Source organism: Lytechinus pictus, chromosome 3 (assembly GCF_037042905.1).
Source record: "Lytechinus pictus isolate F3 Inbred chromosome 3, Lp3.0, whole genome shotgun sequence".
NCBI classification, from domain to species: Eukaryota; Metazoa; Echinodermata; class Echinoidea; order Temnopleuroida; family Toxopneustidae; genus Lytechinus; species Lytechinus pictus.
This window is the reverse complement of record NC_087247.1, coordinates 12,718,484-12,735,794: the sequence shown is the minus strand read 5'-3', so window position 1 is coordinate 12,735,794 and position 17,311 is coordinate 12,718,484. Positions and strand designations below refer to the sequence as shown.

General features: G+C 37.0%; 1 protein-coding gene across 2 annotated transcripts; it reads left to right on the top strand.

Annotated features, from left to right (window-relative positions):
* The first annotated feature begins 1,152 nt into the window (after positions 1 to 1,152).
* On the top strand, positions 1,153 to 15,034 carry LOC129267283 (uncharacterized). 2 transcript variants are annotated; one of them, XM_064096397.1, is made up of 9 exons: positions 1,153 to 1,370; positions 5,592 to 5,877; positions 6,175 to 6,372; positions 6,967 to 7,060; positions 8,723 to 8,902; positions 9,136 to 9,336; positions 9,869 to 10,049; positions 10,473 to 10,549; positions 11,828 to 15,034. In XM_064096397.1, coding segments are annotated over exons 1-9 (1,491 nt in total). In that variant the 5' UTR covers positions 1,153 to 1,369; the 3' UTR covers positions 12,101 to 15,034. The 2 variants fall into 2 exon arrangements, with proteins under 2 accessions (XP_063952467.1, XP_063952466.1); XM_064096396.1 differs by lacking the exon at positions 1,153 to 1,370 and having other exon boundaries at positions 5,456 to 5,877.
* The last annotated feature ends 2,277 nt before the right edge of the window (positions 15,035 to 17,311 follow it).

Here is a 17,311-nt window from a genome sequence, read left to right as displayed (position 1 = left end):
GTCACTCGAGAACGATAGACTAATGTTGACATTAGAAACCTATAAGTTTTATCCCATCGAAGCGTACTGCCTACGCGCTTTTACCTTTGACGTAATAATCACTGGATCTCTTGATTAGTCTGACGTCATAATGAAGCTGTAGTATGCGCGTTTTCATTTTCCGAGGATCCCTCCCCATAACAAAAATTTGGGCCTATTATATACAGAGACTGCATGGCTCTTCTTTGGCTTATGCTCAAAATTTCGAGATGCATTCTTGGATCAAAATAGTGCAAAAAAAAAAATCAAATTTTGTATTACACTTCCAGCATTCTCAGCGTAGCTTAACAAGAGAAAGAGAGAGAGAGAAAGCGAGGGGGGGGGGGAGAACAAAGTATTTTTTGAGTATTTCAATAAATTGTATAGCCTTTGGCATAGCTTATGAGCTTGCGAGCATGTTTGCATCCCGATTGCCTGCGTATCCTCCAGGCATTCTCACCTGAGGTCAGACCGTCCCAAGTCCAAGGTCAGACGCTGTTTATGACCAGAACCTTGGTTGTGAGGGGAGATTGTCCTGCTCTTACATAACGACAAGGCCAGTCCCTCGGCCTCATTCGCGTGTGACCTCGCCCAGGAATGGCTGATCTCTGTCGCGTGCGACCTCGCCTGACCCCAAGCTGAGGACAGATCTGTTCTATTATATTCTGTTTGGCATAAATCTAGGGTCTCGCTCGTCAACAGAGTCTGCTCTTGTATTACATAACATCAAGGACTGACGCCCATTCGCGTGCGACCCCTTGCCGGAATGGCCGTGGACAAACCCTGTGGTTTTTTTTCTTCTTTTTTTTTTTGTGCAAAGGACAGACATGAGCTCAAGGATGCTTCGGAAGTATCATAGCTCTCTACACACAGAAAAATTAGGGTACATTTGGGGTACATTTCGAGACATTATCACCCACGCGATCATATTGTACCCTTGGGGTACTGGTTTTTAGCCAAGAACAGCGGATTCTTGCGAGGGGTATAATTTTGAACCTTTCTTGTGTTAAGATTAGTGTGGTTTCCAGACCCATACATAAGCTTTATATTACATAAATATTAGATAATTCAATTCCCAATGTATGATTAACGCATTAAACATGAATATATATTATTTACTATGCGATTTAGCCCTAAGATAGTGTCATTCTTGGTAGAATATTTAATACTGTTCAAATTAAAATAAGAATCATCCTTAAATGGGTTTTAAAGATAAGACCATGCCGTCAACTTTGCCGCCAACTTTGAGCCGGCGTGCAAGACGCTCGTGCAAGCTGTGAACGGTGGACGCTCGTGCAAGCTGTGAACGGTGGTGCAATTTCTCTGGAAATCATTGTCAAATCCGTCTAAAAGTGAGTATTTTCAGCCGCTTAGCATCTATTCTCTATGTTATCATAATTTTGCCAGAATATTGATCTTTTACCTGCAAATTTTTCCAGTTATGAGTAGCGAAACTGCCACGAACGGACGCTGGTTAGAAATTCTGACCAGTCCCACTCCTTCATTTTCGTTGTGGTGCGACTAACGTGAATCGAGACATAAAAATTACTAATTACCACTTTGACACTTATTTTTCAACTTCTTTAGTTAATTTCCTTCTGGCCAGAGCAGAGAAACTAAAAAATTGAGGAATTTAACAATGAGAGTGTGCATTTAACGTGGAATCTAAATAAATATGCTACATTATAACTTACATAGCCATATGGCATATGTGTAACTGCAACTGTTAGTCATTGGATGATACATTTTCATGATTTTATAATTTTCGTTCATCAGTTTGTTTATCATTTGACCAGAACGGTAATTATTGTCATGTTTCCTCAACCTTTGCCATTTCGATGCCCATTGTGTGGTATCCATTTACGGTCTCTGCAAAGACTGCTAAGTCATGTAGGCGCAGTTCATCAGCATGAGCCCAACCTTTATATCACATGCAATATACAGGGTTGCGTACAAGGGTTTAGCAAATTCCATTCCTATCGATCACATATGTATAGAAAGCATCGATTATTCCTTGATCTTGAAGAGAACCCTAACCACTTAGCCCAGGAAAATGATGAACAGCATTCTGATGATGAACTTGAAAATTATGGTCACGTGCTTGATGATGTGCAACTGGGAGAAAGAGATCGTAGTTCAAACAGGGAAATGCTACAAAAGCATTTGGCAATGTTTGCTCTTAAAACTAGGGAGAAATATAATCTCCCTAGAGTAGTTGTACAAGATATCATGAGTAGTGTACGTTCTCTCGTGTCATTTGTAAATGAGTCCCATACAAGTACCACAGATCACGAAGGTCCTTATAATTTTCCTGCATGTCGAGAACCAGAAGATGAACTCAATGATCTTACATGTGATACAATCTTTGAGTCGATTGGGTCCGATTTTCTTCTTGAGAAATATTGCAAGGCCAATTTAGGTTTGATAGAATCTCACGAAAAGATCTTAGGTGAAGAATTGGTAAATGGTCGGCCGGTCAAACATACAATGCAGTATGTTCCCATTCTTGAGGTGTTAAAACAATACCTTGGCCAGGAAGATGTATGGGCTAGTATGAATGCCAACTTCATGGAGGTTTCTGATCCTGATATATTAGCAGGATATAAAGCTGGGGCTCATTTCCAGAGTAGTGAATTTTACTCTGCCCATCCACATGCATTGAGGATTGTGTTGTACACTGACGAGTTCGAAATTGTCAACCCATTGGGGGCAAAACGTGGTCAGCAAAAGTTGCTTGCAGTGTACTACATGGTGGAAAATATTGAGGCTCAATATCGATCAACCTTGTCAAATATCCATCTTGCTCTCCTTGTTAGGAACAAAATCGCTCAAAAATATGGATATGAAGGGATACTTAAACCCCTCATCACTGACCTAAAGATTCTGGAAAAAGATGGCATCTTCATAAATGTGAATGGCACAACGCATCACCGCCTTGGTTCTGTCATTGCAATGTGTGGTGACAATCTCTCGGCTCATGCTGTTGGTGGGTTTTCCAGTTGTTTCAATTCTGGGCGTATTTGTAGGCACTGTATGGCATTGAAACCTGAGATCTGCACAAAATTTGAAGAAAGTCAGTTTGTTCTCCGAACCACAGAAGTACATGCATATCATTTAAATGCCATTAAAGCAGACAGTCACAATTGTTCTGTTTATGGTGTTTATCGTCCATGTGTTCTCGATGAATTGCGATATTTTGATGTTACAAAGTGTTTACCCCCTGATCCCATGCATGATCTGCTTGAGGGAGTTGTCCATCATGTGATAAGAGTTGTCCTCAAAGAGTTATTGACACAACGATGTTTGAATTTTTCCAGTAGTAAACTGCAGAAGAAAATGGAAGAATTTAAATATGGTAGTAATGATGCAATGAGCAAGCCCGTTGTAATTCAGGCCAAAAATGTGAAGCACAATGAGCCCAATATAGTTGGTTCTGCGTCACAGAAACTATGCTTGTTCAGGCTATTGCCTTTTTTGATAGGTGAATTTGTGCCTGAAGATGCAGATATATGGGAGCTTTATCTTTCTTGCAGAGAGATTGTGGATATTTGCCTCTCACCCATTGTAAAGAAATCATGGCTTCCATATCTGCAGCAAGAGGTAATCGATCTAAGTGAATTGTTTGCAAAATATTCACAAGATCAATATCCTTGCAAACTTCATTATTTGATCCATTACCACAGACATCTTTCAGACTTTGGACCTCTTAGAAACTTTTGGTGTATGAGATTTGAATCTAAGCACCAATATTTCAAGAATCTATCGTCTGTGGTCCGTAACTTTAGAAATGTTGCCTTAACCCTGACAACACGTCATCAGTCTCTCCAATGTTGGCAAATGAATGCAGGGTCATTTTTCCAGCAGCAAGAGAGTGCTCTTAGTAATTGCAGACAGATTTCAGTGCTTAAACTGCCTCGTGCTCTCCAAAGAGTTTTGACTGAAATGAGTCTTGTCCACGAAGGCAATTTGTGGAAGACAAATTCTGTGCAAGTAAATTCCATGACTTATCAAGATGATGATGTTATCATCATAGATATAAAGCATGAAGAAATTCCTGTCTTTGGGAAGGTTAAGCATATTTTACAATGTGACACACATTGGTATATATGCATCAAGGAGTTTGATACGTGCAGATTTAACAGGCATCTTCATGCATATGAAATTGGTGTAACAGAAAGATGGAGTGTGATGAAGGCAGGACCAAGAAGGGATTTCCAGAGTCTTAGTCTTTATGAGATAGATGACAAGTGCATGGTATCGTTGAAACATAGACCTTTGTTGTTGTAAGGAAAATTGAATCTTGCCCTCTATTAACCTATTTTCAGCATTTCATGCAATTATTGCTATTTTTGTGGTGTGTTCAGAAAACAGTAGAGGTCCTGTGCTGTCCAGTTTCTTTTTAGGTTTCTAGTAGTTTTTTATTTCTCTCCTTCTTTATATACTTTTTCGTTTATCTCATACATGTGTCATTTGTCTCTGACAAAGGTTCTGCTAGGACTGACTGCTCAGGCTCTTTTACTTCGTGTTTTTCCAATTAACATATATTGTATTTTGTGGTTCTATAATGGCTACAATTTAAATGCTCATCTCACCTAGCAAAGAAGATTTTTTTTTAATAGTCTAGATACTGAGTCTGAATAAGTATCTAACATATTTTCCAATGCGTTCAAGTAGTTTTGCTACTCTCTAAATGGTAAATTAACAATTGAATGAATAAATTAATGTATATATAGAGAGAGATGTAGGTTGATTATACAGCCACTATCATGGCAATTTTGGGGTGAGAGTGCATCGACCCAGCTTGTCAGTTGGTCATCTCTAAGCCGACTAAAAGGTATGTATAATCCTCTCTGAATGTCAGTGTGATACGATTTTGATGTTGATAGTGTGAAATTCACAAATTTGTCATGAATAGTGGAGGTGTCGTGGTCTAGATGTGAATTCCTGGGACTTTCTGGCAAGAAATTTTACTACATCTGCCACTTTCACCCAGGTGCTATTTGGGGACCAGAAAAAAACTTACCTGCACGGGCTTAAAGGCTCGCTCCGGCCAAAAAATATCTTGCTTTGATTAGAAGCAGAAAAATCATACGAATGGATTTTTTCTTCTGTCTCAAAGACGGGGGAAGGTGGGGGAAGGGGGAGTAGATAGAGGAAGTAGCATTTCATGAAATAACCCTTCTCATGGGATATTACATTCTATGGCAGATATTTCACAATCAACCATAGATACAATTCTTTTGCGTGGCAACAGAGATCACAATATTTCTGGTTATTTTCTCAAGTGGGCGAGACACAATATTGCTAATGCCTTGTTATTATAATAATATTATAATAATAATATTGTTATTATTATCATTATTATTATTATTATTATTATTATTATTATTATTATTATTGTTAGCAGTGTTATTTATTGATAATTACTGTCATTGTTCATGGCTACTCTATATAATAAGTGCAGTACAACAAACAATAATACTTCTCAGATATTTTGCGCACTGTTTTGCTTCAACAATACACCCAATCAAGACAATCAATGACATATCGTGCATATTTCTTTCTTCCTTTAGTGTTGCAGTATCATGTTTCTTGTGGGACTTCAAAGAAGCAGGTTATCATTGAAGAAAATGCCACAATTGATGACTTGAGGGTGAAGATTGCCTCCAAATTTAACATGAGGAGACCCGACAGCCTGCAGGTCTTCAATAAAGACTTTGGTGACTGGCTGGACCTGGAAGAAGAGGATGAACTTCCTCCAACAATGTCAAGGGTGAAGGTTTTGGATGACCCAAACGAGGACACAGAAGACAAAGCGAGTTCTGATATCCATGAAGACAGGGAGGTCCCATCAAGACAGTAGGTTATTTTTTGTCTGTTCTGTATGCATATTATGTTGACGTTATCCGCATATATTGTTCATCTTTTCCATTTTAATGCGTGAGGCAAACGCCTGGAGTAGTAAATGTCATAGACTTATATTTTTCCTCATGTTTCTTTTAATCGGATTGTAATTTATTCACTCAATGATTTATTTCTATTATTGTAAATCAATTAAGCATTTGGCTGATTTTTATATACACGAGATGTTGTTATTGCCATTAATATTATTAGTATTATTATCATTATAATTGTTATCATCATCTTTTTGCGCAGGACTTCAGTCGCTTCCACATGTCCTCAGACGCTGACATCTGAAGGAGCAAGGAGTAGCTTTTTTGTAAATTTTAAAGTGCCTGAAATGCCCCACGATGTGCAAAAACTCTTAAATGACAACAACAAGGCTGTTCTGGAAAGGAAGTGGAGGAGAAAAATTGTGTCGCATCTGTATGACAACATGGTTCAAGTGGCAGTGTAAGTTTGCGTTAAAATTTGTCTTTCTCCTCAGTGAGTTTTCATTATTAGGACATATATTGGCTCAATCAGCGCCCGAACCCTACAATAATCTATAATAAACCATATAAAGCTTATTATAACCCTACAATATTAAGTCTGTATTGAACAAAATATATATTGCTTGGTTTGTGTACATATTCAAACATTTGTATCATTATTATACATGTATACGGGCAATTCCGTAAACTGATCAACCTTTTGTACGTCCGACCTCACTTTTCTGCTATTTTACTTTGCTATTTCACTATTTGGGCCATCATCATGAAAGACCATTACACCGAGTTTGCAAATCAGATATGAATGATGGAAAGTTAATTTATGAAGGCCCTGTATGCAGGGGATCAGCTGTACATAATTTATAGATTTACCAATTTTTTTGTATTGCTTTGATGTACCCTCAAAAATTTAATCGAATCTTGTGCATGTACATTATTATGTTTGGTTCCTCTCCTCTCTCCCTCTTTCTCTCTCTTTCTTTCTATCTGTGTGTGTGTTTCTGTCTTCTCTTCTTTCTTTCTCTCTCTCTCTCCCTCTCTCTCTCTTTAACTACAGGTACCCTCATTCATGGGAGTACAATGCTGTGTGCAGTGCACTGATTAACAAGCACCCGATTTTGAAGGATCGAACCATAAATGGTTCGGGATATGTAAGTTTTACATGCGCGCATGTGTGTGAGAATAATGATAATGATTCTTGAGATGATAACATATAATAAGTAGTAAATTGTAGTGAACAAATATGCAATATTGAAACATTTTTTGTTCTTTTTTTTTCCTTACACATCTTGTGTTTCCTTACACATCTTGTGTTTGCGAGTCTGATACCACTTCAAAATGGAGGAAAAATACCATGAAAAAGATCGATTTTGCACAGATTTGACTGGAACTTGATTGTGTATTATGTGTCAGAATATATAACTTGTTAAATACCTTTTCAATCATTCCACTTCATTACGTTAAAGCCCAAGTATAGTTTTGGTAAGGATTAAGAAATGTGAATTTTTGGGATATCTACCATGACATATAGTTTTTATACACATTTTAAGACCATAGCATTTTTTCTACGAGCTAATTCTTTTGGAAATTTGAATTTGACCGTTAAATCGTATTTAGCGCCCTCTATTGGTTGTAACAATAATTTGCTTCTTATCGGGCATATACAAAGTTATTTCCAAGACTTGATTAAAGCATGATAAAAAGGAATACACAAAGAATAAATTCTGAAATTTTCATCCAATTCTATGCATGAGAAGTTGTCCTTTATCAAGAAAGAAAATATTGAATTCGCATCGGGGGACACGACGCTGAAATATTTTGCACATTTTAGGTTATAACTTTTCCAAAACTTGTTCATTTTTTGCACAATCTTTTGTACAACATGTTCATGATATCATGTTTCATTTTATACCGATTTGAAGTCAAAATTTGGTGATAAAAAATTTCGCTTTTACCAAAACTGTACTTGGCCTTTAACCCTAAATAGGCTGGGCTATTTTGAGAGTTCTCAGAGCCGGGGGGGGGGGGGGGGCCTCCCAGGCCCCCCCCTTCTGTTCTCGGCCGTCGATCGCGCTATCGCCGCGAAAATTTGCACGCGAGTAGAGCATCATGTAAACTACAAATTACCATCGTCAGATTTTCGAAAAAATACACCGTTTATTTTTAATTAATTAATTATGCTAATTTATGCATAAAAAGGCATTTTGTTCTCTAAATCACAAAATACTAGTGATAGCAAACTAATTTTTGGTCTAAGTATTCCTGGTATCATATCTAACAATTCCACATAAAAAAAATTGCACTGACAAATTGAATTTCTTTTTTTTTTTTTTTTTTCAATTTCTTATGTATTTCATTGTTTTTTCGACCTTTTTTTTCTATTGTTTTTTGGGCACAATTTATTACAAATATTTTTTCAAGTATAATTATGCTAAAATGAATTGATTTCTGCCACTGAAAGCAAAAACATGAATTATTATGTGAATTAATTGAAAAAACACAATTTGCATTGACTTTGTACACAAAAACACGTTTTGGAGCAGTTTTGAGGCTGACATGCGTGTATAAAATGTTACGTAATTTCGTAACGGTAAGTCCGATTATCATGAAAACGGTTTTAAAAGTTGCGGGAAACTTGAAAGAAAAAAGTCAGCGAGCCGCGTTATCAGAAATTTTCGTGCAGCGAAACGATCGCGAAATCCGTCGGCCCCCGGCCTAGTTAGGGTTAATGCAGGGTTAATTATTAAAATAACCAGGTTTTTTTTTTTAATATGCTGTTATGCTTCATGTCTCACATTATTTTTGCATTGTAGGATACAATAAAAGAGTCGCTGAGGACAAAGTTTAAACACGAGAGAGGGATTCGAACACCATCAACTGATGTAGCCAGGAGGAGGGAGTTGTATGGCCGCAATGGCCCCAGAAAGCGTGCTGAGGACAACGTGGAAAAGGCCCCATCTCCTGTTAAAAGGAAGAAGCGGGATAGCATTGAGGTAAAGCAACCGTATACTTTTTTAGAGTTATCTGTAGCATCTATCTGGCATTTCAATGTTATGACTTATTGTGAAAGAAGCCATCTATTAGATTGTTGGTTGTAATACATGTGTCGATTTATATATAGAAACAAATGAAATTTCAATCTTGTGTGCCGATGATTTTTCATGCATTCAAGAACTCATGTGACGTTTTGTTTAAAATTAATGTGCTCTTTTTTTTTTTTTTTTAGACCTCACATGGGGGAGAAGACGAAGCCAGCATCCAAAGACACATCGCGTCATTAAAAGATCTGGCATCCAAGAGGGGCGCAGACCCGTCAATTATTCAGGACAAAATGAAGCGGACGCGAAGTCATAGACTTTGTTTTATTCAAGCCAATGCTTTGCAGGATGTTCTGAATGAATATCCGATACTGAGGTTTGAAAAACAGGTTAGTACTAAATGTATTTCTTTCTTTGATAACATTAAAACTACTACGTACACATCAATCTCTTCGCGCACCAAATCAGATCTTAACGCAACATTGATTATTATTTACTATTAAAATTGTACATGTACAAAAAAATATTGAAACTGCAAAGTTATAAATATCGGCTCCTATTTTTCGGAATAAATGGATGAAAATGCAATAGATTATAGATACTGCACATCTTCGACCAAGTTAACTACTTTATTCATGTGTGATGTTCAGTTTTCATTTAAGAAATATGGAGGATATTTTGATGAAACTTAATGAAAATTAATCAGCGCGGATTAATCAAATGAAATCCATGAATTTGATTGGATAAAAAGCATCGTCTCTTACTCTTTAATAAATATTAGTGTCGGAGAATGAGGCTTGTATTGTTGCTGCAACAAGCCTCATGAAATGCCCTCCAGGCGCTAGTTATAAGTGCGCTATTGATTACCTTCTATGAACATTGGCTCATTTTGTTTAATTTGTGTCCATCCATTCTTTTTAGCTAATACGTGAGCTTCAAAATACGTATGGGGCAAAGGAAATAGCAGCCGCTATTGCCGAATCGGTTACAGCTAGTGGAGAAGTGATTCTCCGAGAAGGATTGAAGGTGCCAGCAGCACAAGAAGTGATCGAGCAATATCAGGACAAAGTTGATGGTGCGACTACAGACAAGCAGAAGAAAGGTATTTTGTGCCTCATACCTCCAATTTATTTTATGGTGTAGAGGATAGTACCAAAAGCTATGGAATTATTTGCGATATTTACATTTATTTCGGCTTACATATAAAAAGGAATTGGTACTGCTAAAGTCACTGTCGTCCATGCCTTCAAAATCAGTTAATTGCATGAGGAGGAACATAACTATCCCACATTAGTTGTCATAGTCTTTGTTTATTATTCTTATCATAATTTATTATGGTGCTCAATTTCCCTGTCATCACCCTTTCAGAGAAGAGAAGAAAAAATGGACGTGTTTCCTTGACAATTAACATGGATATTTCGTTATCTTTCCTTCATGATTATGATCTAGAAGAAATAGCTTCCAAAAGCGTAAAACTGAAATACAATGTATTTACATGTATCTATTTTGTTTGGTTTTGTTTTAGATTTACTGGTGGCATTGTCATGCTTGCTGTTTCCTTTGATATTTGGGGAAAAGGACTCCATGTACACTATAAACAAGGTAACATTCAGATTCCGCATTTAGTATCTACTTTCCTTGGGATTGATTAAATTTTGCATTTGTCGGCTTTATCTAATTGTCATTCCAGGTCATTCCAGGCTATCATTTTTTTATGTTAACAATTCTAATTTAAGATAGACACCAATTGCAGGGACTGCAGAACCGGGGGCGGGGGGAGGGGGGGGGGGGTGGGTGCTCGGGGCTGCAGCCACCACACTTTTTAAAAATTGCGTGCAAGCCTATGGCAATGTGTAAAAATCGTTATCCACAGGCCCCGCACTCTCAGCCCCCCCCCCCCCCCACTCTTCAAAAACGTTCCATGGTGCCTGAAATGTACCATCAATAATACAGTTTAACCTCTTTATAAAGATCACTGATGCATGTATATTAAAGTAATGTTTTTGGTCAGAGTTCTTTGCATTGATTTGTTTTCCCTCCAAGGGAATAATGAATATCGAGAATCTTTTTTAACCCTATTTTAACTGGGCTTTTTGAGACCAAGTTTATACTTCAGATCTCGGCCGTGGATCGCGCAATCGCCGCAAAATTTTGCACACGGATAGAGCAAAGTGTAAACTACAAGACTGTATGGATTGATTTTCCGAAAATTCCTAATTTCTATTTTTAAATAATTAATTATGCAAATTTATGCATGAAATCACACTTTCTGCTCTATTTCCCTCAATAAAGCACCTATAAGGCTAATTTTTGGTGTGAATATTCTTTATAATATCCCTCATGACACAACTTGAAAAAAATTTGGTATGACAATTTATTTCTTATGTTTTTTATTGATTTATGAATTTCTTATGTATTTCTTTGTTTTTTAGACCTTGTGTTTTCTATTGTTTTTTCTATGAAATTTATTGCAGGACATTTTTGAAGCATTTTTGTGCTGAAATAAATTAGTTTCAGCCCATCAAACAAAAAATAACTACATCTTTATGGATTCTGACTGAAATCACAATTTACATTGACTTTGCACACAAAATCACGTTTTTGAGCCATTTTCGGTCTGACATGCATGTACAAAAAGTGGTGCGGCAACATAACCACATACCCGATTTTTGCGAAAACAGTCTTAAAAGTTGCGCAAGACGTTAAAGAAAAAAGTCAGCGAGTCTCGTGGTGAAAAAATTTTGCGCGGCTGAGTGATCGCGAAATTTGTCGAGGGGGGGGGGGTCAAATTGACCCCCCCCCCCTCCCCAGTTGGAATAGGGTTAAAGATTTATATGTTTTTATATTTCCGATTGGCTTTCTCTTTCTCAATTTTGTCAGGAACCCCAGAGCCCTACTCCTACCCTAGTGATATCAGGGAACCCCTTTGAATGTCGTGATTTAGCCATATTCATGGACGGGATAGAAGTTTGTCGAGCATCAGATCTCACATCCGGGTTTGTTGCAACATTCTCAAGTTTTTATGTGTTTGGGGTCCAGTACCCACAACGTGGAAAGAGGACCCTACAGCTATACCAGAAATTTTTTGCAGGACTGGATGATGGAAGTCCCCTACCACCCAGAGTCCAGCGATTTCTTAACAGCCTTGTTTAGACTGATTTATTTCTGGTTGGAAATTCCGCCGTAAATTTCTATTATTTTGCCCTAAAATTAAAGACTGTTCTGTGTACATGAGAAGATTTACACTCTCTTGCTACATTTGCTGAGATGAGGCAAAGTTTTGTATCAACTCAAACATTTTAATTTATTACGATTGCTTCATTTATTTTATGTGCTGAAATGAGGCCAAGTTTTGTTTCCTGTATCAACATGATCAACTCAAACTTTTTTTATTACACCTGCTTCATTTATTTTATGTGCTGCAATGAGGCAAAGTTTTGTATCAACTCAAACATTTTAATTTATTACACCTGCTTAATTTATTTTATGTGCTGCAATGAGGCAAAGTTTTGTATCAACTCAAACATTTTAATTTATTACACTTGCTACATTAATGTGCTGAAATGAGGCAAAGTTTTGTATCAACTCAAACATTTTAATTTATTACACTTGCTACATTAATGTGCTGAAATGAGGTCAAGTTTTGTTTTAAAGGGGTACTAGCCCCTGACATTATCGTGCTCTCATTGAATAAAGAAAAATCAGATGAACAAACTGTAAAAATTTGATAAAAATCAGACAACTCGCTCAAAAGTTATGAATTTTCAAAGTCACCGAGATTTGACGATCACTGCCGCTCATGGGGATCAGTGCGATCGGCAAAACCGACGGAATCTGTGACGTCATGTCGGACAACTCCTCATTCACTTTGTACATAGAATATTTAAAAATTGATCAATGTCAAATTTAGAGTGAGGTTGCAGCATGAATCTTTTCAAAATACAAGCAAAAACAATATAGAAATGCTATACCGCAACCAAAAAATGGTATTTTGTTGACTTTTCCGAGAAAAAGGAGAAAATGTGAAGTTTGGTGTACAGAGTGAATGAGGAGTTGTCCGACGTGACGTCACAGATTCCGTCGAATTTGCCGATCGCACGGATGCCCATGAGCGGCAGTGATCGTCAAATCTCTGTGACTTTGAAAATTCATAACCTTTGAACGGGTTGTCCGATTTTGCCCAAATTTTCAGTTTGTTCATCTGGATTTTCTTCATATCCTGAGGTGAGGATAATTCCAGGGGTTGGTTTCCCTTTAATTTATTACATTTGCTACATTTATTTCATGTTTTGTGTGCTGAAATGAGGCTAAGTTTTGTTTCCTACATCAACTCAAACGTTTTAATTTATTGTATGTGCTGAAATGAGGCCAAGTTTTGTTTCCTCTATCAACTCAAACATTTTAATTTATTACGATTGCTTCATTTATTTTATGTGCTGAAATGAGGCCAAGTTTTGTTTCCTGTATCAACTCAAACATTTTAATTTATTACACCTCCTTCATTTATTTTATGTGCTGCAATGAGGCAAAGTTTTTTATCAACTCAAACATTTTAATTCTTTACGATTGATTCATTTATTTTATGTGCTGAAATGAGGCCAAGTTTTGTTTCCTGTATCAACTCAAACATTTTAATTTATTACACCTCCTTCATTTATTTTATGTGCTGCAATGAGGCAAAGTTTTTTATCAACTCAAACATTTTAATTTTTTACGATTGATTCATTTATTTTATGTGCTGAAATGAAGTCAAGTTTTTTATCCTATATCAACTCAAAAGTATTAATTTGTTACATTTGCTACATTTTAATGTGCTGAAACAAGGCAAAGTTTTGTTGCAAACGTCAATTTAACTATTTAGTGGGTTCTTAAAATCGTTACAATATGAGTTTCTGGTCACATGGTCAAGGTCAAAGGTTACCAGAGGTCATCAAACTTTGGTATGTCAAGCCAAAAACATCAAAAACTTAACTTGGAGGTTATATTTTAGAAATGTCAACGTAGGTTTAAAATTTTTTTGTCTCTTTCCATGAAACTTTGTAATTAGGGTCATTAAGCATCACCAATCGTTCCGTATGCATTAGTAGTGTGGGTGGAGTCATTGTTGCCATGGTAACCATGGTTATATTGAAAAAAAATTAAGATTGTCTAGTAAGCATTCTACAGACCAAAATTTTCATCCAATCTTATTCAAATTTGGTGTGGACGTGTATTATGGCAAGTGGAAGTAAGCTGTCGATTCTTGGATATGGGCAGGGTCATTGTTGCCATGGTAACAATTTTTATAAAGAAATAATGAAGATTTCAGGGTGAGCACTCTACAGGCCAGATGTTTCATCTGCTCATATTCTAATTTGGTGTTGATGTGTAATATTAAGAAGCCTATTGAATTAGGGTGTGGGCATAATCATTATTGCCATGGTAATCATGGTTTTTCAGATTTCTTTTAGTCATTGTTTTTGTCCAGTCACATTCAAATTTGGTGTTGGGACTGTATTATGGTAGGAGTATCATGTGATATTTCCTGATTTCTTTGTAAAAGTGCTGCTGCCTGAAGCAGGCAAAACCACCAGAGGCACTCCACTTGTTTTTTCTTAGATTGTACTTTTTAATATAAACTTTTGTCCATATATTTCCTCCAAAAACAGATACCAAAACTTTTAAGATACCGATGCGATTATTTTGTACCTTTTCAATGAATGAGAAAATATTTCTTTCTCATCATTTCTCGCAATAGGTGACACTTGGTTCAGCTGGTTTGTTATTTACATCACAATGTATAAGCTTATAGATATTCCACACGTCAGATTGCCTTGTATGTCCACAAAGAGTGTGAGGCTACATCCTTTTTGCTTTACATAATTATTATTGCTCGTCTGAAGGCATGTTTACAGATTTTGATTAAGTCTGTGCCAAGAAATGGTGTTTAATATGTATGATGTATTAAATGTGTTGAACTCCAAATGTATATTCACTACTCTCCTTTCTAGTACATGTACTGTAATAGCTCCTCATTGGCATATACATATACATGTGTCACAATTAGGACCTATTGCAGCTCATTTGAAAATATTATTATAACTATTATTATTATTATTGTTGTTGTTGTTGTTTGTTAGTTGGTTTGTTTTTATTGTGTGTGTGTGTGTTGTGCGTGTTAGCGTGTGTGTGTGCTGTGGGTGGGTAGGTGGGTGTGTACGTGTGTGGTTGTGTGTATTATTTGTACCAGCAAGGGAATGAAATTGTACCAACGGGGTGAAAAATTGCACCCCAAACATATAAAATTGAACCAAAAAGGGTATAAAATCGTACCACAAAGGGTATGAAAATGTACCTAAGGGGTCTGAAATTTGAACCCTACATGGAGGACATTGTACCAAAAGGGTGTAAAATTGTACAAAAGGGGTATAAAATTATACCGTAAAGGGTATAACATTGTCTCAAAAAGGGTGCAAAATTGTACCACATGGGTAAAAACTTGTACCAAATGGGGTATAAAATTATACCAAAGGGGTATTATATTGCACCGGAAATGAATGAAAAAGTGTATAAATTGTACGAAAAGGGTAAAGATTTCTACCTAAGGGGTATACAATTTTACCAAAAGGGGTACAAATTTGTACCCCAGGAGTACCCGGGGGTACAATATTGTACCCCATCATGGGGTACAAACTTGTACCCCAACTTTGGGGTACAACTTTGAACCCTATAGGGTGCAGCCGGTGTTGCATTGGATTGTACCCCTAGGGGTACAAATTTGTACCCTAATTTCTCTGTGTGTATAAAAGCCAGTAATTCCAAAGTGAGAGGGCAGTCTTTCAGCACAACTGCTGGACTTTAGTCCAATCGATCGTAGTTAGATTGACTGTGTCATATTCTTCAAAGATCTTATGAACAAAATAATCGGAAAGAAGATGTTTTATTTGAAAAGAGAAATCCAACTTCTTTTGTCATTTTTCTGCCACGTGAGACCTTATAGATACCTGCAGAGATAATCTGTCAACATGTGCAACGTGATAGGAGCTTTTAGGTCTGAGAGCGAGAAATCAAGTGAGAAGTTGACGATCAATGCATTGACAGTGAGAGGTGACGAACAGTTGATGAAATCATAGAGATCCGTGCAAGCCTATGTTGACTAGTGACTTTGTAATTTCCAATCTTCTATAACTTTCTTAACTGACTGGTGGCAGCGGTGGGATTTTTAGTATATTTCAACACATTGGTCAATAGGTAGTTTTCCCATTTATTACGGCGGAAACTCTCTTCAACGCATTGATTCCTTTGAAAATGCAAATTAGATCACAATGGAGAACTGGCAGAATCTTTTTTTTCGAAAGTTGGTGGTCTGGGGCAGCAGATCATCAGACGATTTTCACCGGACGAACAATTGCAAATATGTCGTTGTCCAGAGTCAAGAGATTTCGATGCTGTCCCGTTCCACCAACTTTCGACAAAAGCCCCTCAGCTCTCTATTGTGATTTGACTTGCAATATCAAAGAAATGAGTGAGTGGTAGAGAGTTTTTCCGTTGAAAATGCGAAAAGTCCGGAATATGCCGAGAAGGATTCGAAAGAAAGACTTAAAACAAGAAACCAAATAACTGAAAATAAATTAAGTTTGAACAAACGAGAAGGCATTTCCAAAGTGAAATGTGGAATGTGTGAAAAAAACATGACAATTCTGATAAAGAGAAGTTCCGTATGATATAGAGTGAATGAAAAAAATGATTTTGATATTTGTAGAGGATCTGACTTGTCATCATGAACAGATAGAAGTTCTTACATATTTTTTTCTGTCGGCAAACGGTCAAATTTGGGGGGAAAAAATGAAGTGGTGTACTGGATGTAACTTTTGTAGTATATACCTCAACCGCCCTCTTGTTGTAATCCTCAAGGGAAAAACGTATAGTCACGCTATAGCTGAAAGAACTTGACGATAAAGGTTGACTATACTTTGGCTTTTCATGTACAAATGCACTCTGGGAACATTCCAGAGTATTTAGGGCGATACTGACAGTGGCAATATACGAAGATTTTTAAAGTTGGTGGGAGGGGCAAGGGCGGGGCAAGGGCGGATACTCTCTCTCTCTTTTTTTTTTTTTGGGGGGGGGGGAGCGGCGACGGTAAAAAAATGGAGGGGGACGGGGCAAATGCCTCATCCCCCTCCCCCGTTTAATGTCACCAGTTGATACTACGTCTTGCTCGAATATTTTTTTTTCAGATGAATTGGCATTTCGGGTGTCTTCATATTTAGGACCCGCAACCTGCCATTTTCGAAACTTGGTCAATTGCTGTTTAAAACTTGCGGATTTAAGCTAAAAGATTTGTGTTTCTTATATTCAAAAGTTAGTTCTCTGGTGGTAATA

Coding starts and splice junctions, on each gene's coding strand:
- LOC129267283 (XM_064096396.1), top strand. CDS start 5,558: ATGACATATCGTGCATATTTCTTTCTTCCTTTAGTGTTGCAGTATCAT. Junction 5,878..6,174: donor AGGGAGGTCCCATCAAGACA/GTAGGTTATTTT, acceptor CTTTTTGCGCAG/GACTTCAGTCGCTTCCACAT. Junction 6,373..6,966: donor AACATGGTTCAAGTGGCAGT/GTAAGTTTGCGT, acceptor CTTTAACTACAG/GTACCCTCATTCATGGGAGT.